Source organism: Populus euphratica, unplaced genomic scaffold (genome assembly GCF_000495115.2).
Source record: "Populus euphratica unplaced genomic scaffold, PopEup_1.0 scaffold19.1, whole genome shotgun sequence".
NCBI lineage: Eukaryota > Viridiplantae > Streptophyta > Magnoliopsida > Malpighiales > Salicaceae > Populus > Populus euphratica.
The window spans coordinates 2,161,589-2,184,397 of NW_011499853.1; the positions used below are offsets into that span (position 1 = coordinate 2,161,589).

The 22,809-nt window shown below is 32.9% G+C and overlaps 4 protein-coding genes across 9 annotated transcripts; 2 read left to right on the forward strand and 2 right to left on the reverse strand.

The window, feature by feature from the left end:
• The first annotated feature begins 1,075 nt into the window (after positions 1-1,075).
• LOC105122276 (GATA transcription factor 12) lies at positions 1,076-2,722 on the forward strand. Its single transcript, XM_011021295.1, has 2 exons — positions 1,076-1,710; positions 1,851-2,722. Exons 1-2 carry the CDS (start codon positions 1,348-1,350, stop codon positions 2,607-2,609), a joined length of 1,122 nt encoding a protein of 373 aa, XP_011019597.1. The 5' UTR covers positions 1,076-1,347; the 3' UTR covers positions 2,610-2,722.
• A 5,009-nt stretch (positions 2,723-7,731) lies between these two features.
• Positions 7,732-10,479, reverse strand: LOC105122277 (uncharacterized). 2 transcript variants are annotated; one of them, XM_011021296.1, is made up of 3 exons: positions 10,155-10,479; positions 9,753-9,933; positions 7,732-8,052 (listed from the first exon to the last, which is right to left on the reverse strand). In XM_011021296.1, exons 1-2 carry the CDS (start codon positions 10,283-10,285, stop codon positions 9,783-9,785), a joined length of 282 nt encoding a protein of 93 aa, XP_011019598.1. In that variant the 5' UTR covers positions 10,286-10,479; the 3' UTR covers positions 7,732-8,052; positions 9,753-9,782. The 2 variants fall into 2 exon arrangements, with proteins under 2 accessions (XP_011019598.1, XP_011019600.1); XM_011021298.1 differs by having other exon boundaries at positions 9,815-9,933; positions 10,155-10,476.
• Positions 10,480-12,857: 2,378 nt separating this feature from the next.
• LOC105122278 (Peptidyl-tRNA hydrolase II (PTH2) family protein) lies at positions 12,858-16,507 on the reverse strand. Of its 5 annotated transcripts, XM_011021302.1 has the most exons (9): positions 16,397-16,507; positions 15,807-15,998; positions 15,015-15,075; positions 14,814-14,892; positions 14,418-14,495; positions 14,227-14,299; positions 13,808-13,847; positions 13,280-13,372; positions 12,883-13,082 (listed from the first exon to the last, which is right to left on the reverse strand). In XM_011021302.1, exons 1-8 carry the CDS (start codon positions 16,436-16,438, stop codon positions 13,323-13,325), a joined length of 615 nt encoding a protein of 204 aa, XP_011019604.1. In that variant the 5' UTR covers positions 16,439-16,507; the 3' UTR covers positions 12,883-13,082; positions 13,280-13,322. The 5 variants fall into 5 exon arrangements, with proteins under 5 accessions (XP_011019602.1, XP_011019601.1, XP_011019605.1 ...); XM_011021300.1 differs by lacking the exon at positions 13,280-13,372 and having other exon boundaries at positions 12,858-13,224; positions 14,856-14,892; XM_011021299.1 differs by lacking the exon at positions 13,280-13,372 and having other exon boundaries at positions 12,858-13,224.
• An 868-nt stretch (positions 16,508-17,375) lies between these two features.
• LOC105122279 (SWIM zinc finger family protein / mitogen-activated protein kinase kinase kinase (MAPKKK)-like protein) lies at positions 17,376-18,337 on the forward strand. Its single transcript, XM_011021304.1, has one exon. It carries the CDS (start codon positions 17,447-17,449, stop codon positions 18,170-18,172), a length of 726 nt encoding a protein of 241 aa, XP_011019606.1. The 5' UTR covers positions 17,376-17,446; the 3' UTR covers positions 18,173-18,337.
• Positions 18,338-22,809: the final 4,472 nt, after the last annotated feature.

Sequence of the window (22,809 nt, forward strand, 5' to 3'; positions counted from 1 at the left end):
TTTTAAATAATTTCAATAAATTAATATAAAAATAATTTTTTTTATAAATCTTTAAATAAAAATACTTTTAAAAAATATTATACACCACAACACTAACCACAACACTAAATATGCACTGACATGCACTGAGACGCTTTTTTGAATTGCATTTTCAATGATGTTTTATGAAAATTTTAATTTTTTATGTTATCAAATTATTTTTATATGTTAATATAAAAATAAATTTTTTTAAAATAATTTTTTTTGTTAAATAAAAATTATTATTAAAAATAATTATTTACACACTCCGAAACACCCAATAACTCTAATTATAATTATTTAATTGCTTAAACACCAGTTTACACCATCTATCTTTTTAATACTTTACAGTGATATCCTTTTAAGTGTTTGACATAATTGTCGTAGTGAGTGCCATAGCAGTAGTTAGCTGGTATTCCAAGCCACGGTGCATCATGGCTGATTGTGGTATTAGTTATTTTTTAAAATATTTTTTATTTATAAATATATTAAAATAATATTTTTTTTAAATTATTTTTAAAATTAATATATTAAAATATAAAAAATATTAATTTAAAATAAAAAATAAAAAATATATTAACTTTTTTTAAACGATAATCATATTACGCAATGGCTACGACTGACTTTTTCTCTCCACCATGAATTAATAAATCAATTTATATATGTTTTTTTTTTATTTTAAAATTCAATTATGAGTATTTCTTGTTTAAAAATGCAAATATGTATTTAGATTCTACATGCATGATTATTTGTCTGAATTTCTAAAAATATGTCAATCATAAATATTTAAGCAATCCTCAAAATCAATCTTTAAATATTATATAAAGCTAAAATAATTAATAATCGTTGATAAGCTATACGATAATGGATTTGTTTATAAACTTTGTATGCTTTGAATAGGGTTTAATTTGCAAAATTAAAAGGGAGACAACTGGTAAATTAACTAGAAATAAAGGTATCAAAAAGCAAAAGGACACTAAAGTAAATTCATGGAAGATTTTCCTTTAACTAAATTAAAGTCCTTTTCTTTATAATTTTTTATTACCACTTATTTTTCACTTTTTCCTCCCCTTCTCCGCAACCAAAATCTTTGATTTTGTCCTCGTCAAAATCCTCAGTCCTCCATTTTAGCTGTCCCCTTCAAACGCAAATAAACCCTCTCTCTCTCATCAAAAACCACCACAACAACAACTCTCTCTGTCTCTCTACACAGCACAAATTAACGTTTCCATTTTCCTTACACAACCACAACATTCTAGCTCTTAACCTTAATTCTTGACCCTCTTTAATCTGTCTTAAACGACAAAGGAAGAGCCAGAATATTAGACCATGGAAGCGCCGGAATTGTATGGGACAACTGGGTTTTGCAGCTCACAATTCACTAGTAATGAAAAGCACCATTCTCTGGACTCTAATAAGCCCATTGGTGGTGGTGATCATTTCATTGTTGAAGACCTTTTGGACTTCTCCAATGAAGATGAGGATGCCATGGTAACTGACCCTAGCAATAACAATATCGTCACTCCCACCACCAACTCCACGGACTCTTCCACTGTGACTTTCGTTGATAGCTGCAATTCCTCTTCTTTCTCGGGCTGTGAGCCTTCAGGCTTTAACGGCGATATTGGGTCCCACTACACCAATAATTTCTCTCATCATGACGTTCATCTTGGCAGCGAGCTTTGTGTGCCGGTAATTCCTTACTTTCACGCATGACGACATTGACTCTCCTTTTTTTCTTCTTCCCTTTTGTTTTATTGAAGGAATTGTGCAAGAGGAGGGTAAAAGAATCCCATTAATTTGCTAATTATGGTTTCTATTCTTATGTTCAGTATGATGATTTAGCGGAGCTAGAATGGCTGTCGAATTTTGTGGAGGAATCCTTTTCCAGCGAAGACTTGCAAAGGCTTCAGCTTATTTCCGGCATGAAAGCTCGGCCTGACGAATCATCCGAGACTCGACAATTCCAAACTGATGACAATAACAATGGCAATGTCTCCAATATTTGTAACAACAACACAATGTTCAATCCTGAAATGGCAGTCCCAGCTAAGGCTCGGAGCAAACGGTCTCGGGCAGCTCCAGGCAATTGGGCCTCACGGCTTCTCGTACTCTCGCCTACGACTTCATCATCCGAGCCTGAAATTATTCCTGGCTCGACCCAACATCCCAATTCTGGGAAAAAGACAATTAAGGGTGCGGTGGGGCTGAAGAAAAGGGACGGTGATGTTGAAGGTGGTGATGGTCGCAAGTGCCTGCATTGTGCGACGGATAAGACGCCGCAGTGGCGGACTGGACCCATGGGCCCTAAGACGCTTTGCAATGCGTGTGGTGTAAGGTACAAATCGGGGCGGCTTGTACCTGAGTACCGGCCAGCAGCTAGCCCAACGTTTATGCTTACGAAACACTCAAATTCGCACCGTAAGGTGCTTGAGCTAAGGCGACAGAAGGAGATGGTAAGGGCTCAGCAGCAACACCAGCACCAGCAATATCTTCATCACCATCAGAATATGGTGTTTGATGTATCCAACGGTGGTGGCGATTACTTGATTCACCAACATGTGGGACCCGATTTTAGGCAGATGATCTAGCAGTAGGGGTGCAGTTTATGATCAGGTGGGGTCTTGAGAGTTTAATTAGTGGCGAAATTCATTAGTGAATTTCGTTATTTTTTTCTTATGTGGTAGGGGCTAATTTTCCCTAACTCTTTTTTTTTTCCCCTTCAATTTCTTTAGTTAATTATATTTTGTTGGAGTTTTTCCTTTTCTTTGCTAAAATTGACAAAACTCTTTAATTTGGGAACTGAATTTTTCCATAATTCAAGTAATTTCTTTTTGAATTAAACTCAATCATTACTTAGATTTTTCCCTTTTATCCATCGCTATAATTTCAATTCATCATAAGAGAATTTCCTGTTATAATTTTTAATTATCCAATTCTTATTCCATCTATAAAACCCCTTTTTTTCTCAACCATCCCCTTTTTATTTTTTTTAAAAAATTATAAGTCCTGGACTCAAATTTTCCTTCCACGTGAAAAAAATTAAAAAAGAAGAAGAAAAGATTACTACTATAAGGTATTCAATTTGGTCATTAATGTGTTCTTGCTTTGACTTGCTCCTTACAATTGATAATTAATCACCACACTTACACTAAGTCAGGACAGAATAATTAACCTTTAGCCCTCCAAAAGAAGAAGAAAGAGTGAGTATGTAAAAGCAAACAATCAAAGAATGGAGTGTTCGTGAATTCAAATGTTTTTTTTTTTTTTTGAGTTAATTACTCAAGATATGGACAACCATAAATGGTGCCACATTGCGTGGTGAACGTGAACATCCTTAATTGTTCCCTTAAAGAAAGGTAAATCAGGTTGTTACAATGGCATGTCATATGAAACAATTGATCGTCTTCTCTCGAACAATTTTTCTGAGATTATGACCTCCTTGACATGGATGTTCTCTTTGTTGGTAACGTGTCGTTTAAGAGCTTGCTAGCTAGCTAGCTATGGCTACCTCATTTTTTCAACCCTTTAAAGCAAGAAATTCTTGAACAAATACATCTTTTGAGATCTCCTTCCTCTATGGGGCAAGTGAGCATCCCAAAGACAAGAGAGATGTTGACTCTCGGAAAGGCTCCTCCTCTCTGCTGATCAACCTGGCGTGACATTTCATGTTTTACGATACAAGGGCAACCACCATCGCAACCACCACCACCACCACCATTAAAGTAACTCGTGCCTAGATGTTTCAACCATGTATGTGCAACTTTATCATATGAACCCGTCGAATAAGAGTGGAGATGTGGGGCGAGGTAAGGTAAGGTTTGCGATTGAAGCTGAATGGACTCAAGATACTCAAATTTGTGTGCTGTTTAAGAAAACTTGCAAACCATGTGACAACTCGAGTTATCATTTGACCTTTTCACTTTTTATTGACATCTTAACATCTCTCTAGGTGGTAGGTCTCCAAGCTAGCCTTTTTACTTTGAACACAATATTAGTGCTCCTTTTTTATTACCCTATTTTTTTTTTAATATTTCCACTATATATATATGTATATTAAAGAATGAGTCTCTTAAAAAAACGAGCGAATCAAGAGATATATGCATGTAAGCAAGCATGAATAATGTAGCTAGAGTTTGTGCAATCTTGGGATGAAATCAAGTAAAATTCGTCAAGTGACTATTTGTGACAGTTGTGAGAATTATCGATCACTGATTTAAGATAGGATCTAAGTTACGAGGATAAAAAGTTAATTCACGGATCATAATGTTAACTTGAATTAACTATTTTTAATAAAATAAAGTTCTTGATGTTGACATGATTTATAATTCAACAGGGTTTAATCAATTTAACTGGGTTTTGTTAAGTCAATATATATCTAGTATAATTTAACTAAAAAAACCCAGTTCTAGTCAGGTTTTGAATCTCATATTTCTTGTGTTAAGCCGTTATGTCCTCTCAATATTATTACTACCAATGTATTGAACATGAATTTCAGTGAAAAATCTTGCTCGGTATAGCCAGTGGGTTGGGGATTAGCCAATTCCAGAGAATGTTAGAAAGCAAGGCAGATTCGTTAACAGATTTTTCACACCGTTTTTGGAAACTTGAAATCCAGTTGGCGATTTATTAATATTTTTTTGCATGAGTTTCCACAACTTAGAACTTCGAGAAATTTAAAACCACCAGTACGCACCATTCAGGACCCATTCATTTAGCAGCGTCATCAAAAACATCATTTTCTAGCACTACAAAATTTTGTTTGACTTTTTTAATCCTAGCTAGAAGAAGCTAACTTTATCACATCTTCTTTGGAGGTGAGCCCGCCATGGTTTGCCCCCACATCCAGAGTTTGAACTGTCTTTCTAATGGTTCACTGGATTATCCTGAACGTGCAAGCGACTAACTTGTTTGATATTTAGCTGGGTCAGATTTGGTTTATGGAGGAAAAAAGGGATTCTTATTCCAAGAAGGAAAAAAAGAAGTTCAAACTAATAACTTTTTTTCTGAGAATTCCTCGAGTTTTCTGTATGCTTTGGTGCAGGATGCTATTCACAAGAACAAATATTGTACATGTGAATGAAGATTGTGATGAAAAGAATAAAGCTACAAATGATGCCAAGAAATACAGAGAAAAAAAGAGTATATATTAAGGGGTTAGTGAAATTAATTAGTTGATGAGGCTCCAGTATTATATGCACGATCCTAGGCAGCACTGATCCATAGAGCTGTTGCTAAGATGATATGTTGTCTTCGATCAGATAACTATTAGTAAAATTAATTATTTCACTACGCTAGCTACCATTTCCACTTTAGTTTACTTCTTTTAATGAACAATTTGTCTTGTTTTCCAAAGAACGAAATAAAAATTGGGAAAAGACTAATATATTACTGTTTCAAGGGAAGCAATGTTTGCGGTGCTCACATGCTGTAGTCAGTAGTTTATGATGCCTTCACAAATCCAAACACACAGAGACCACTCTGTGCATCCTCACAGCCAGTTTTATTCTAAAAGCTGCCAAATTATATGTATAAATTACCATCTTTATTAGGTTGCCTTCCAAACACACAGATTGTTGTAAGAGGAAGCCTTGACTGTTAAAGCTTGGAATTTTATTTGATTACATAAATAGAAACTTAACGGATCATATCAAGTACAATTTACATGCGTTTATCAGTCTTCAAATCCAGTACTTCTATGCTTGTCTTCCATTGAAGCAAATTGATGGTCCAAGGCTCAACACATAAAGCTTTGTGATGCTTGTATACTTCGCTGCAGGGACAGCCTATTTCATGGTGTTTTAATATGAGATGTTCCCTTACAGAAAGCACGTGCACTTTGCAGAGGAGGGTGATTCATGGATAACAAATGCATGATTATTTAGCAGGTGGAGCAGGTTTAGTAATGTCTTTAATGAATAAACGCCGTTCATCACAGGTAATCTTGTTGTTTAATAATAAGAATGAAGTTGTATTTTAGTAAAGGCTTCTGAGCATTCTCATGTGAGGATGCTGATTCTTATTCCATCCGGGTGAGAGAAAAGAAATGATTATACTGTAAAAAGTCTGTCATAGCAGAGTTTTGCTGCAAAATTTCTAATTTACGTTCTTGAATATATTTAGTCGCCATAATGTAATGATGCTATTAAATTTGAATAAAGAACCAGAAATGCACAGATGATTCTGAATTTCTGATGTGGGATAAAACTTCTCTTAAGATGAGTTTTTTTTTTCCCTACATGTTATATCTCAGTTATGGGAGGCTAAAGCTGTGTTTGGTTAATACTGTCGGACAAAAACGTGTTTGGTTTGAGAAATAAATGTAGTGTGTGGGATTATGGTAGTTTTTATTTTTAGATATTTTTAAAAAATATATTTTACATTAAAAAAACAATAAATTGATGTTTTTTTAATGCTTTTTGATAGTTTTAATGTGTTTATATTAAAAAAAAAAAAAAAAAAAAAAGATATTTTAAATCATTTACAAACAAAAAATACTTTTAAAAAATACTTTATACCGCAATACCAATTACAAATTATTATTATTTTTAGTGAATTTATATGTCTACAAGGAAAATGCTATCTAAAAACTTATCATTCAATAGGGTAATAATGTGGGAAGAAACCCATTTAATAGCTGTGCTAAGACTCCAATTATTCTCTTAAAAGAAGCTGAGAAGATTGATTTATTAGCTAGCTAGATGTGTTTGATATGTACTATGTTAATGAAAAAAAATAAGTTTCAAATGTCTTCGAAGGTACTCAATGGAATGAAAAGCATCTTCACACTCTTAAATGACAATCAAGAAAGGTTCCACATCAGAACCTTTGAATAGATGGGCTACCATGCATGGGGGTTGTTTTCATGTTCATTGTTAAAGGGTCTGTCTCCTTTGTATAACAATTTCTGACAATGACTTGGCATGCCTTTTAACATGATATGGTTTTCCTCAGTTGCCCTAACATGTGAATCAACAACTCACCAATTTGTGTAAACATCACGTATCCTTAGTGCTTTTCATCATTTGTGCTCATCAAGTCATAGCAGAATTCATTCGTCAAGGAATAACTATGCTTGAATGAAGATTATTCAGATATGGAGTTTCCTCATATGAGAGGTAGAAACTGTGGATAGATAAATAGTCCTCACTATGAATGCGAATGAATTTGGAAATTTAGTTCTATGCTATGATGAAAAACTTTGGATAACAATCTCTCATATGCGAAGGTTATGCAGCACGCATAAAAGTATGATTCTGTAGCATGCATGTGAGAGTGAACAGGAAAGGAAAGAGCAGATACAAAGGACTTCGTGAAGAAGAGAAAGGTCCAACTAAAGCTCCACATGCAAGTGTCTTAATATCAGGAAGACATAAGCAGCAGGGCCAAGGCTATTTTCAAAGAAATGGGAGACAATGGGACAATATCTCATCAACCTCCCCACTTTCTCACGTGCAATTCACGTTGCTTAATGTATTAACAAGGATAGGGGATCTCTGAGAACTTGGCAGGATTGCTAGTGACATACTCACCTAAGTAACTGTATGATTTTCAGATTATTCATGCATGTATGGGCATGGGTTTCCCTTCGCCATGATAGCTAGAACAAGTACAATAACAGGTTGGACATTGGAAGTCGGAACTCAATAAGGTCATCTAATTTGCCGTCAAATAGAGAGGAGGATATATATATATATATAAAAGAGCGCATGAAACAGATCACAATTTAAATGGTCAATACTAGAAATGCTCGTGAAAAAACGATCAACAATTAGGAAGTGAGCAAATTAAGACACAAGAGTAAATGGCAAGATAATTTTATTCCTTAAATGTAACAACCGTATCAAATTAGCGCTTCAATCCATGAGAAGATACATGAAATCCAACAAAAATTTCAAAATCTTGCACCTATGACCCTTTCAGATTATGTTTAGACATTGAAAAGGAAATAGCCACAAGAAGCAATGACTTCAATCCATCAGCTATTATCTTCTTGCAACTCATATCCTTATCGAGGCACGCTGAGACCTAGTTCTGAATAAAATGGCAAAGAAAACATATTAATTAAAGAATTGGTGAGTTGAACAACCTCATGGAATTCATTCAACATACAACAATTAACAAAGAAACATTCTATAATGCAGTCATTCATCATAATAAACATGGAAAGAGCGGGGTAGTTGCATTACATAGGACAGGACAATTCAAACCTGTGCAACATTATAATATCCTTCATTGACCGAGACTTTTTAGAAAAGGGGAAGAATAGCATACCTAAATAGTAAACATATAATTAACAATGAGCTCAAAGAAATAGCTAATTACCAGAGAGACACATGGACTGAACAGTCGAACAAATCCATTTGCGCTAAGAATGCACATGGGTTGGAAATTTTGAATTACAAGTGTAATATCAACCTCAAGGCTCAGTGGTGGTGCTGATTATTTTAACAAAAAACACAAATTTGAACCTTCACCGAAATACTTGAAATAGTGTATGAAGAGAGCTAGATAAAGCTTCAATACGCTGGATTCTCCAAATTAAAAATAAAATGCCAATATTTCTATTTTACAGAAATGTAAAGCTTCTTATAGCAACAACTAGTAAAGCAATCTTGGAACACTTATAGCTCAAAATCTAGGTACCACACCTATGGTTTGTTTTGACCTTAATATAAAGTTACTGGTTCCTTGTGCCTCTGCCACTAATCATGGAGACTCGCAATCATTTCATAGTTTCCAAGGAAAGTTAAACTCCAAAAATAACAAAAAAAATATTAATCCTATCTAGAATCATTGAGAGAAAAACATGACAGGAAATTATCTCAGAAAAGAAGCACAATCTGTCAACCTTTTTGGCCTTGACATTCCAAATGGCTATTTACTTTCATGTTTCACCAAGAAATCTTTAATCCTTTCACTAGGAAAAAAAATGACAGGAAAGTACACTAGAGAATGCTTTCAGGCTACACCCTTGGGGAATTTTTTTAGGGGACAAAAGAGGAAATATAATTCATGGGAAGCATAAATAGATACAGCATGGAGGGTATAAGACATTGTCCTCAAGAAGAAAGAAAAGGTAGAAAAGGGAATTGAAATTGCAATCTTATTCACACCAACAACAGCAGGGATGCTTTGCTCCACAGGGAGGTTAAAGGAACAGCCCTATCCCACAACAAATACCTCGAACTGTTGGTGAACTTGCTTATATTGTTGCGCCTAATGAATACCTCTAACACCACAACATCACAAGCATAAAAAATCTACACTGTCCGAGGACTTTACATATACAACACAGAAAGAAAGGAGAGTTACAAGGACATGGAAAAATGATAATTACAAAATGTATCACGTAGAATTACCACATATGTTGGGAAATTTCTTTGCTATGAAAAAAAAAAATTGATCTTCAAATGTTCATGAGATCAGCAAGAGGCAACATTTACTGCATCAAATTGGAAACCTCAATTCAAAAAAAAAAAAAAACCTCCACAAAATGTACTCGGTTGATGAGCTACAAACAACCAATTGTACAGAGTTACCAGTTGACACACTAGAGAAACAGCATTTATTGAGTTTTTCGCTTTGGAATGGTATGGTTAATAGCAAAATCCAGAAGCCAAATAACATTTTAAAAGAAATGAAAATAAGATAAAACAAACAAACAAACAAAACCAGGCAACCCTATTCAAAATAGAGACATGAACTAATTGTAGAGTAAAAAAGTTGCTTACAGAAACTAAAACTAAAACATTCGGAGAATATCAAACTCCAGGGTTCGCACTGCAAAGCATACCCTGAGACAACGACCGTGAGCTCCTTGAATCAATGCTGAGGCATGACGTGAGCCTAGCTGAAGAGACAGCCGAGTGAAATGGAAGCAGAGATTGAATAGCACCCAATTGAGGAACTGGCCTGAAATTCAGAACCCAGCAGTCACAATTTAAGAAATTTTCAAATTTAAAGAGAGCCCATTTCAGAAAATAACCTAAATTGCAATCCCCAACAGTCAGTTTAAAATCTTTCTGATTTAAAGAAAATCCATTTGAGAAAAAGAACTAAATTGCAAGGCATAATAGTCAAGATTTGAACTTCTTGAACAAAATTGAAAAGGTGTTTTTAAAGGGATTGCTTACCTCGAAAATGTGAGAGAAGGGCGTGCAGGGAGAAGAGAAGGTGTGGATTTGGGTTGAAGGGTGGGTTTGTTGGTGGTGGATTTGAGAAGAGAGAAAGTTGGTTTTGAGAGAGACCTGCAGCGAGACGCCATTTTTTTGAAGACAAGAGAAATGAAATGTTGTGAGTGGGGTTTAGGGTTTTTGGAAATTCAATGGGGATTTCAGTTTTGGGGTTCAAAGTGGGGTTTTAGTTTTCTTATCAGTTTGTTTGTGTCTGAGGAGCGAGAACCGTGTCGTTTCACATATTTAGCATTCACAGAAAAATATTGTGATTTTTTTAAGGAAAATAATGATTTTTTTTTTTATGAACAGGTCCCTTTCACTCATTTTTCTTTTGCCACAAATCATTTATATCCAAATTGATAAAAAAATATTGTGATTTTAGAGTAATTTGAAATTGCTTTTTATTCTCAAAATTAAAAAAAAAATAGAAAACAAAAACAATCTCCTTTCCAATGGAGCAAAAAACACTAGATTATTGCCAGATATTTGATATATAAATGATAACTAAACAAATAAAAAAATTAAGAGATAAATATAAATTAAGATATTTAATCTTATAAGTTGAGATATTTATTTACTTGGTTTTGCTAAATTTTTTATTAAAATATTTTTTTATTTAAGTAAACAATAATAGAAATAGAAACATAAGTTAAAAATTTAGAGAGAAAAACCATATAAAAAAACCATTATTTAAAAAAATAAAAAAAACAAAATTTAAAAGAAAAAAAGAGAAGAAAAAAAAAGTTTGGGGTTTTTAAACCTAACAAGTCAAGTTAACCCGTTTAGCTCATTTCATTAAGGCCCGTGTGAATGAGCTCTTTTTTAATTACAATTAGGAAGAATGGTAATTTTCTTTTTTAAATCAAACAACGCTTAGTCTAATCTAATTTGCATGGATCTTGGCTATTGTTGTAGTCAAAAAATTAGAGCTCATGTTTTTTTACTTAAAAATATGTTTTTCAACCTATATTTGACCCAAAACATCTTAAAAACAATGATAAATCTATCAACAAACTAAAAAAATAAAAAAACCATCCCAAAAACTGAAATTAACCTGGAACCAAAAACCAAATTGAGCTTAGATATGTTTTTTCATAAATTTTAAAGATAAAAAAACCATAACATGAACTTTTTTAATCAAATGAAATCATTGAGCATATCGGCTATTTTGGTGGCTTAAATCGGTGTTACCGATTTTTTTTCAATCCAATAACATCTCTTTTTATTGCTGGAATCCAATGACATCTCTCTCCTTTCTCGACTAAAGATTAAAAATAACAAAAAAGAACTTTTATATTAAAATTAAATTTTAAAAAATTAAAGCACTAAAATCATATAATTTATGTTATTTTAAAGCTATAAGATCAAAGTGTATCTTTTTTAAAACTTCTAGCATACCTTCTATGTTTGGCACATTTTTAATTTTGATCTTTGTTATTCTAATTTTACCATTGCCTATAAAATTTAAAGTAGTTTGCCTTTAATCAAGATTAAATTGTTCAAAATAAAATTTTAAAGATTAAAATAAATAGCGTTATTCACAATATTTCATGAGAGGTTAAATAATACCACTTGTACAATATTCACCCCCACGTATTTTAGTTATTAAGTAATTGGTGCAGGTAAAGAATGGAACATGGACTCCAAAATGAAATAAAAATAAGATAAATTTAATCCATGTTTTAAAATAAACAATTAAACATGCTATCATTATATATTTTTTTAAAAAAAAAGGCTAGAAGAAAGCATGTTATTGTGCCGTTTTTTTCCCCTGTTAATCATTGCCAACCTCTTGGATGGTGCTGCATTTTCGGATTTTGAAATGGAGTCATATGCATAGTGTAAAAACATCATATATATATATATATAATTCAATAAATAGATTAAATGGTTAATAATTAAAGTTGTGATATTTTTAGATTTATTTTTATTTTTAATATCAATATATTAAAATATAAAAAAAACCTATAAATTATCAATTTAATGTATTTTTTAATGAAAAGCAATTAAAAAAAAGAGTTTTAACTGCAAAAATAAATATACACTAATAATGGACTGCAGTCACTTTACCACTTTGTTTACAAACATCAAGTCAGCTTCAACGGCATTGCATCCTAGAGTTGCTGGTGGCAGAACCATTGCCACCAGCAATGGTTAATATTCATTTGTTTAACATATTGATATGGTTTTAACATATTGATATTAAAAATAAAAATAAATCTAAAAAAATCACAACTTTAATTAATTAACTATAATTCAATAAATAGATTAAATGGTTAATGATTAAAGTTGTGATTCTTTTAGATTTATTTTTATTTTTAATATCAATATGTTAAAATCATAAAAACACACCTAAAAAATATCAATTTAATGTATTTTCAAATGAAAAGCAACTTAAAAAAAGAGTTTTAACTGCAAAAATAAATAAACACTAATAATGGACTGCGGCCACCTTACCTACTTTGTTTACAAACATCAAGTCAGCTTCAACGGCATTGCATCTTAGAGTTGCTGGTGGCAGAACCATTGCTGGTTAATATTCATTTGTTTAAGTCCCGGAGGTAGAAATTTAATTGGCTAATATTAATTTGTTTCCCTTTTGGCTCCTATTCATGCATAATATGCATAGATAGTTCCTTTCAATGAAGCAAGTTTAAGTCCTGGTAACTATGGATTATATGGTTATTAGGTAATGGGGAAAGACTACTTCTATTATGTAGCCCAAGACAAATGTTATCAGTTGTAATGATTAGGAGTACAGTGTCGGCCATGAAGCTTACACCTACCATTTATATACATACAAAGGAAACAAAAAGATAACAGATCAGCTTTCCATTCCTCAATTTCTCCCAGCAAACAATCGGTCGATCTAGAAACCACCTGCTTCTGGAACAATATGTTCAAGTATAAGCATTTTTCCTCCCGTTGAAAAAGGCTGTAAAAAGACATCTCAATAGGCAACTGCTTGCAGCATGGTCTATTCCACCTTGAACATTTCCACAGGCAATCAACGAGGAAAAATTCTCTCCTTCGAGAATATGAAATGAGAAAGAATTAGTTGCAAAGACAATGGGTCAGGTCACCTCAGAGATTTGACCAGAGAGGCAATCTTTTATTTCCATGACATTAGAGGAGCCGCAGTTTTCCTGTAACTGAATCAACTGATTCTTTTGGCCCTGCTCAGGAATAAAAACATAATTACTGTCATTTTGTTGGGTGGAACCAGCTTTGCCCAAAACAAGTAGGGTCAGCTATTTTGTGACTTGAATGTCTATTCTTTCTATATTTTGGTAGATGTTCATAGAACCAAGAAGAAAAAAGTCAAATGATTGAGCAACAACTCAGATTGGGAGTTCTTGATCACAGGTCTTGTTTTACAATCTAATCTTCTGTAAGACATTTTGGAAATCCTTTTTGTCAATTTATTTGAGCATATAGGCAGTCGATCTATGATAACAAGTGAAAGGAAAGAAATTTGTTTTAAAATCTTACATAAGACATTATGGAATCTGAATCTCTTAATTAGTTGAGAATGCAGGTACTAAATCGACGATACCAAGTGACAGAAAGGTAACAGCTAAACAAGTTTAGCAGCAAAAAGAAAATCATACCAGGTCCAACAGCAAGAACAGTCTTCGACCCAGCTGAAACCTGTGCAAAACAAAGGATCTTGGAAGTTAAATTACGCAAGTTAACTTCATCAAAATCGAATTGCAGACTTAAATTTGTTTGCAAAATATTAGAGAGACAAGCACTATGCACTGAAGTTGAAACATATTTCCAAGTTTACCACTAGAAACCAAGCTCTTTGTTCTCAAATTACATCAAACAATCATGTGGCTGCAAGATCAAGTTCTTGAATTGTGTCAATTCAAGTATAATTTCTTCAAAGCTTGATAAGTAAAGGCTATAATTTACCTAAATGAATCTTAATTGTAAGTTCTATTTGCTGCTTCTTCACTATTATTAATTGTATCCAGGCTACTTTAAGATGAATCTTAATCACAAATTATGTCATGCATAAGTTTACCTGTGTTCGTCCAGCATCAGCAACAACAAAAGTTGGAAGGCCAATGTTCTCAGCTGCTTCCCTTATCTTGTTCCTGATGAGGAGTGAAATGGTGCTTCATGAGTTAGACAGCGAGGAGATTTTTAGCATAATAAATGAACATTTGGCAACTCTGAAACAATTGCATTATTCAAATAAATTCGCCTACTTACATTTCTTGTTGATTCTTGCATGTAACAACTATTTTGGGCTGTCCAGATTGCTCCCATTGTCTCAAGAGAATCCGGTGGCTGCAAAGCATACAAAAACAGTGTGACTTCAAATAATAACAGATAGTTAATAAAAATACATGGCAGGGCATCTATTAACCAGAGTCGATCACAAACCAGTTATTTCATGATAATATACTCGTAAAAGATATTTTTGTTGACCTTTGGGATTGAAAGGGCATGACGCCTAATTAATTATCTATTTTAATTGAAGCTCTTCAAGTCCTTTAAATGGTTCATTCAAGCCTTCATCTTTTTACTTCTGGTGAAGAAGTGCTCACGTGCTCTAGAACAGCATAATAGAATACACATGGAAGAACAAATGAAAAACCTCTCAACGTATTAGAGTTAAACAGATCCTCATTATCACAACCTGCATACCTATAAATCAGCTCTGAATACATGCCAGTGGCTGCATCTGCAAGTACACAAACCAGTTCAATCAGATAAATGATAAAGCAATTTGCAGGAAAGAGCAAAGGAAATTCTAAAGCCATAGGTCAAAACTTCATAAACTGAATCTTAATTGAAGCGTCTTACGTGCACACTGAGATGCAATTTTTCCAGCACCCATCTTCAGGTCTTGTCTGACTACAAAAACCTGCCATTAGCAATTCCACAGTTCATCAAATAACTATTTGACATCCAGAACAAATAAAAAAAACTGAATACATAAACCAGAACTAGTTATATGATCAATTGCATCCTCCCACTAAATGCAGGTATAGATAAAAATTAATGTAAGCTACTAGACGGTGGACACCATTATGGTAGGCAAAAAAGACAAGCATCTGGGTTATCACTTGACATTTGGAGACTTGAAGCTATGGTTCACAACAATCTAAATCTATTTCGAAACAGGTTCAGGCTATCTACATAAAGTAGTCTGTTTTTAACACTATCAATTTTTATATCCCAAATTCTTGACCATGGCTTTAAAGTGACCAAATTAATTGGCAGGAACAAAAAAAAAAAACAAACATTAAAACGATTTGCAAAGAGCTTGATTGACCAAATTGAATGGCTTTTGACTCCACAACTTCCAGGTCAATAGGCATGCAACCATTGATGGTGATTGTTGCCGCCAGTGCTTTCAAAACCACATTCATATAGCAATGGCGATCAGATTCAGCCAACATTAGCTACATTTTCCTAAATATGTTGAAGAAATCAAACTAGAGCCACCTAAATGCCTTCCTTGGCATTGACTTTAAACCAAAACACCATCTGTTGCAGTAGAATTTCATCCATTAATTATTTAGATAAGCTAACAGATACAGTGGAGAAACCAATAGATACTTGAAAGAAAGCAATAGATACTTTAACACAAACCATTTTAAGCTCCTTGTCACCATCTTCCAGACATTGCTGCTGGGACTTTCCAGGCAAAAAATTCTTCTTCTTTTTTTGATTTTTTGAAGGGTTTGACAAATCCAAAAACAAGCCAAAAATGAAACCAATGATAAGGCCCGGAATGAAGTTTTCTGGCCTAAAACTCTCTGCTAAGCCTCCTTTTTCCTGCTTCTGATTATATACATTTAGCAAATTCAATTAATCAAACCAAGATTAAAAAAAAAAAATCCTATCATACACCATTGAATTTAGTTTATTGCTCAAAAAAATAAAAATAAAAATAAAAATAAAAATAGCTTCCACTTAAGTGAGCGTAGTACCATCACTTAGCCAAATTTTGATTTTTTCAAGAAAGCAGAAGGTACCCATTTGAGAGAAACGAGTATTAGCTCTATAAAAAAATAATTAATTACAGATGATAAAGCTAAGAGAACAATTCAGCTTACAAAGAAAACAACTTTAGAACGTAAAGACATGAGCTTTTCAAGCATTTGAAACTAAACCAGCATGAATTTGAAAAGAGGAGACATGAAGGAAGGAAACTATGAAGGGTAAAGGTTTTCAAGTACCTTGTTTGAAAGCTGAGATGGGTTTTTCGACACACCCCACATGGTTAGCCTACTCTCCTAGCTAGAGATTGAGAGCTGTGCAGAGGTAAAAAAACCAGGTGAAGAAGATAAAACAGACCTAAAATAAACTTTATATAAGACTAAACAACGTCGTTTTAAACCTGTTCACTCCTGAAGGGCCCAGAACTGAAACGCAGCGTTTGGACAAGAAGTACCAATCCTCGGAGTCCTATCTCATTTTATTTTTTAAAAATCGACCGGCATGAATTCGCTATGCAAAAAATTCTCGCTCATGCACATGATATATAATTATTGATTTGAGGGATATTGTTGAATTGATTATATCTTAGGTTTAGTTTTTAGGGATTATTAATTCAAGTTTTATAAATTTTAAAATTATTAAAAATTTATATGATTGTTAATTTTAGAATTTATAAAATTAATCAAAATAAATATAAAATTATCTAGATAATTATATTAATTTAAAAAATTGGCTAGGTATAAAAAAAAATCTAAAATTTATTTTATTTTCACTCAGTGGTTAACTTAGCATAATCAATTTGATTTAATTTTTTTAATTAATTAGAGTTGAATTTGAAAAGTTAAATTGTTTTAAAATAATTTTAAAAATATATCTCCTAAGTTAATATAAAGATAAACATCAATATATTCGGAGGTTTATATAACATATTGTACCCTATCAAATCTTATTTTAAGTGAAAAGCGAGTTTGTTTATCAGAATAATTCTGATGCAGTAGAAGCATATATATATATATGTCACGTGCCTTGAGAGGGCGGGAGAGAGGGTTAAATGGAGAAACACGATATGAGCAAGTCAAAGTTTGGAATTCCTTGGCTTTCACTATTTTCCTTCCTAGACTCCCGCTATCCCTCACTTGCACTCCAAAACTAGACAAGGAATCTGAGCCACGTTATATTGATTACAATTCCTTTACGTTACCCTGAACCCCTAACAAACAGTAACACCTTCCTCTCTTCACATTTTAATTTGCAACCCCGCCAATATCTTCCTTCCCTTAATTTCTCTTATGGAATCTGTTGGCTCTGATGGTTCATCTACATCCTCACCTGACTCCAACTACCGCCACCGCAACCGTCTTCATCTACGGCTTAAGCCAAGCCAACCGGTGGCAGACCGCATTTTTCGAGCCATCCGTCACCGTCTTCGCCTTCTCCATCGATCAGAAGCCAACTTTTTTATCTTGGGTGCGACAGGGAATGTCTACACCGTGACCTTAAGTGCAACCCCTACGTGCTCGTGCCCTGATCGGACAACACCATGCAAGCATATATTATTTGTTTTGATTCGTGTATTGGGCGTCTCTCTTGATGATGCATGTCTTCGAAGGAGGAATCTTAGGACTTGCCAGCTTAATCGCCTGCTTGGGACTCCTACCTTGCCAGAGGCGCTGGCAGGGTCTAGCGTTCGTGAGAGATTCCATCAGTTGTTCTTTCAGACAAGGCATGGTGTTTTGAGACCTCGTGTTGAGGTTGAAGACGGGACAAAGTGTCCGGTTTGTCTTGAAGAGATGGAGAAGGGAGAGAAGGTGGCGGCTTGTGGAACATGCAGGAATGTTATTCATGCAGAATGCTTGATGAAGTGGAAGAGGAGTAAGGGGAGGAGGGCAGCTAGCTGTGTGATTTGTCGAGCAAGGTGGAGAGACAGAAATGATGAAGAAAGGTATTTGAATTTGGCAGCTTATGTTGGGGAGGATGATATGGCTGAAGATGGTATAGGTATTTGTGTCGGCTAAATGTCTTCATGGGCATTGATTAGCTAGCTAGGGTTTACCTTCATCGATGCTACATTAAAGAAAGATCATTCGATTTGTAAATACAATCATAGGTTAATGTTGTTGTAACCAATATTGTCTCTATAACTACATTTTAACTTGTTTGAATGCAATATAGTATAAGAACTGCCACCTTTTACCGTCAAGGAGAGGACATCAATACATATGCTAATCCATTAATTTACTCTAACTACATGGAAATCAAGATATATTACAATAATAGAAAATGTGAAAATCAATCAATAACATGGTATAGGGGTCCCGTATGGTGAATCAAAGTGCCCCAAAAACATTTTTAGTCCTCTGAGAGACACGTACGGTGACCTTGACTTTTTCTAGATTATGATGATTATTCATTAATTCTATGTTCCGTTTTATGAGAAATCTTATATTGATAGTTGTAACATCTTGTATTGAATGAGTGGACATTGTAAAAGTAGCTAGCGATGAGAAAAAAACCAATAAACTAAATAAATCAAAAAAATTAGAAAAAAATAATCGAAAAAACTGAACGGAAAAAAAACTGAATTAATCAATTAAAAAATCATAAAAAAATTCTAGTTCGATTTGATTTCAGTTTTTAAAATTTGAAACTGATTAAATCGAACTGAATCAAACTGGTTTAACTATTCCAACATTAAAAAAAAAACAAGTATAAATAAAAAAAACACTACATCTAAAGTACAGTTGATGCCCCCTTTTCTCTACCTCTCATCATCGTCTCACAACCCCCCTTTTTTTTTTTTTTTTTTCTTTTCCTCCCTGCCTCTCATCATCTTTTCTTAGCCCTCCTCTCCCTTTCCCCTTTTTCTCCATGCCTTTCATCTCCTCGTAGCCCCTCCTCCTTTTCCTTCTATCTCTCATCTCATCTCTTTAAGTTCATCCTTGCATTAATATTTACTTTAATTAAATTACATGGGCAGATAAAAAAAGAGATGACTTTTTAATGATTAAAATTTTTAACTCCATTTCAATTCATTTCTGCAGTATGCATTTTGTGGGTTTTTGTTTTTTTTTTATTATTATATTATAATTTCCTTGTAGTTTGTGGGGAGATCTGTGTTCTTGAACAACAGAAATCAAGATTTGCTTGTAATTTGTGAGCACTGGATATCGAGATTTGCTTGTAGTTGGAGTTTGTGGGTACTGGGCACCGAGATTTTCTTTTGGTTTTATTGGTTTTTGAACAACAAAAACCAAACCAAACCGAAACCAATTGATTCGAACCAGTTTCGGTTCGCTTTCGGTTTTAAAATTTAAAAATTAATAATATCGGTTTGGTTTATTTTTTAATGTAAAAACCAAACCGAATAGAAAATAATCACCCCTAAAGATAGCTGGTTCTAGATTTTGTTTTCCTTCTGGGTCTTGGCTACTGTTTCTAATCATTAGTACCCTTTGTCTCTTGTTTCCTCAATATATCCTTCGTATGCTCTTTTTGATTACTGAAAGAAATCCTTCATGGAACAACACCCGAATAGGTCCAGCAGAATTAGGAGCCAGCACATCTATTATGCATATTAATCCCCTTCCAAGTAAAGAGGAAAGAGATGGCAGATGATAAATAGATGATTGAATAAGATAAGAGGAGACAAGGGATAAAAGAAAGACACTCTTTACGTTAAGGCCATGGAAATTGAAAAGCTTTTAGTGGTAGACAAGGGATAGATAAAAGGGTTAATTAATAAAGATAATACCAGTTACTAGTTTGAAAGCATTGTCTAAACATTATATATATGGCTACTAAATTGAATAGAAGGGATAGATAAAAGGGTTAAACCTATTGAGGGGTTGATGTATTTCTCATTGAATAGATCAGTATCCAACAAATTTTGTTTAGAGTTTGATTTTCGAAAGCATTTGGAGGTGTTGGCATCTTTAAACCAGCTGAAAGTTTTGGTAAACTTTTCCTACAGATTTTTATCTTGCTAAAATTCTGTCTGTTCAGGTAGGCTTTTTTGGGGTAGATGCTATGAACAAAATAATTGGCGTTGCTTAGGAAAATGTCAAGATTGCTAAGCTCTTAGGGAGACAGACGGACATGCCCTTTATTGCGAGGAGTGCAGATAAGCGTTTTTTGTGAACAGAGTTGCTGAAAAACTGGAGTTTTTGTCATATTATATGGACTAGTAGCTAGTCTTCTGACAGATATTTTTAGAGACAAATAGTGTGTGTGTGTGTGTGTGTGTGTGTGTGTGTCATTGTGGCAAAAAGGGGGCCATGGATGAGAGCTTGATGATCTCACTTCCAACAGAAAACATTGCATTGAGGCAATAAAGCTTCAAATCATGGCCAATAACCAGGACATGTCATTAGTGAAAGACTGAACAACAGACTACCAATAGTTTTGTACTGTATTGGTTGGTCCTTTCCAGCACTAGGACGGTTTCGAAATATACAACAGTGGTAGTGCCTTCCACCATATCTCTGCTCGTTGTATCGGTTCCTGTTTCAGTCCTAAAGGCTGAGTTAGGGCGTATTCTTGATCGTTTTCACGGTAGCTAGGCGATGGCATGCCATGTTCGATTGAGACACATTTATCATGTGATGGCTAGCTAGCTGCGGTGCTGACGACGGACTGGCTAGCAAGCTGAAATATTTTAATCTTGATATTTGCAATAGAACTTGACGATGTATGTGGGCTGTCAATCCCTAAAATGTGCTCTTTGTAACATAGGGCTTGAGCCCACCTTTCAATAAAAGCCATGATCAGTCTTTCAATGTGCTGTGAATTTGTTTTTCCTTACTTTTTAAAGCTATAAAACGTAGATTTCAGATATGGTTAAAACTGTGTTTCGGTTGCACAGTTTTAACTATATTTGTTTGGTATTATAGTAATTATTATAATTATAATTTTAAAAAAAATATTTTTTAAAAAATATTTTTAGTTAAGATTAGTTTAGAAAAATATATATTTTATTAAAACTGTAATTAAAATTAAAGTTAAACAAAAAAATAATATAATATGTTTAGTTAAAAATACTTTTCAAATTAAGGTTATAAAATAACTAAAAAATATTTATATTAATATTGATAGTTTTTAATTAAAATATTGTACATTTCACTATTGTTAATACATCATGAAATAAATAATACTTTATATAAAATATTTTTTATTATTTCATTAAACTATTTACAATTTCATCATATATAAAATTCATTATACAAGAACTATAGTTTCCATTAAAAAAACACAATTCTAAATATCACAAAAACCTATTTATAATTACCATCTAGTTTCAAAATATAAATCAAAGTGTTAGGTACAAAATTGATTTTATATATATATATATAACTAATTAATTGGTAATACCTTTTTATTTAAAATTTATTTATTTATTCTCTATGTATTTTCTTGAAAATAATTTAAAATTTAAAAGATATTTTTTTTATAAATAATACACAAAATAAAGTAACTTTTTAAATAAGTTTTATATGAGAAATATATCTCTTTTCCAACACTAGCTATCATATTTTTTTCTAAAATAGTAATAAGATAATGTCATTACATACTTATTTAATATAAAAATATTATAAGAAAATAATGATATTAACTAATTTAAACTTACTATGCTAGCATAACCATCATAAGAATCTTCACATTTAAAAGCATCTTTCTTTATTCTCATTCTTTATTTTCTATATTTTTTGAATAGTAGCCTCGATAAAAATAAGATAGACTTGTTTCTACTGCTCCTGCATTTGAAATGTATATTTGTGTGGGACTCATATATAAAGAAATGTGATCCGTCGGTAACTAAACACATTATTGACTGTTGACACATCTAAATATAGACGTAACCATATAATCAAATAGAGTTTTAGAGTCTAACTCAGAAAGATATCTCAATTAGTTATTAAAATAATATAGTTTTATGTTTTTAAAAATACTTATTAGAGTAAATTTGGTCAAGTTTAAATAAGATTCGGTTAAGTATATCACAAGTTAACCTGGCTAAATTAACCGAGTTTCATTTTTTTTAAGGGCTTAACTTGTAATTCATCCCAAATCATATTCTAAATTATAAGTTTCTTAAATTAATTTCTTACAACTATATTCTAGAATACTCATCATTATTCTCAATCTTCGTGTAATATTAGAAAGTGTTCAAGGTAACATAAAATTAAAAAGTTATTTTTTAAATTAAAAATGCCTTAATTCTTGTTTTAATAATTATATTTGAACTAAAAACACATCAACAAAATTAGAGAAAGAATATTAGAAAGATAAGATTAAATTTGACCAAAGTTAAATACAAATTTGATATTATTATTAACTATAATACTAAAATAGCTAGGGTTTCTATAGTGGTTTACTGTGCAGTAAAACACTTAAATATATTTTTGTAATTTATTTGTAACAAATTCAAGCCACAACCGAGTCAATTGAGCTGGGAATTAGAACAAAAAGGTCATGAGTTAGAGTGACAGGGCGGGCACTTATCTTTTTTAACTGTGATGAATAACATGTTTTATTATTATTATTATTATTATTATTTTAAAAAAGCGGGCAGCGATAAAAAAATAAAATAAAATAAAGCAAGGCCAGGCTCTAGACCTGACCCTTTGCTGTCTTTTTTCCTTTTTCTTTTTCTTCT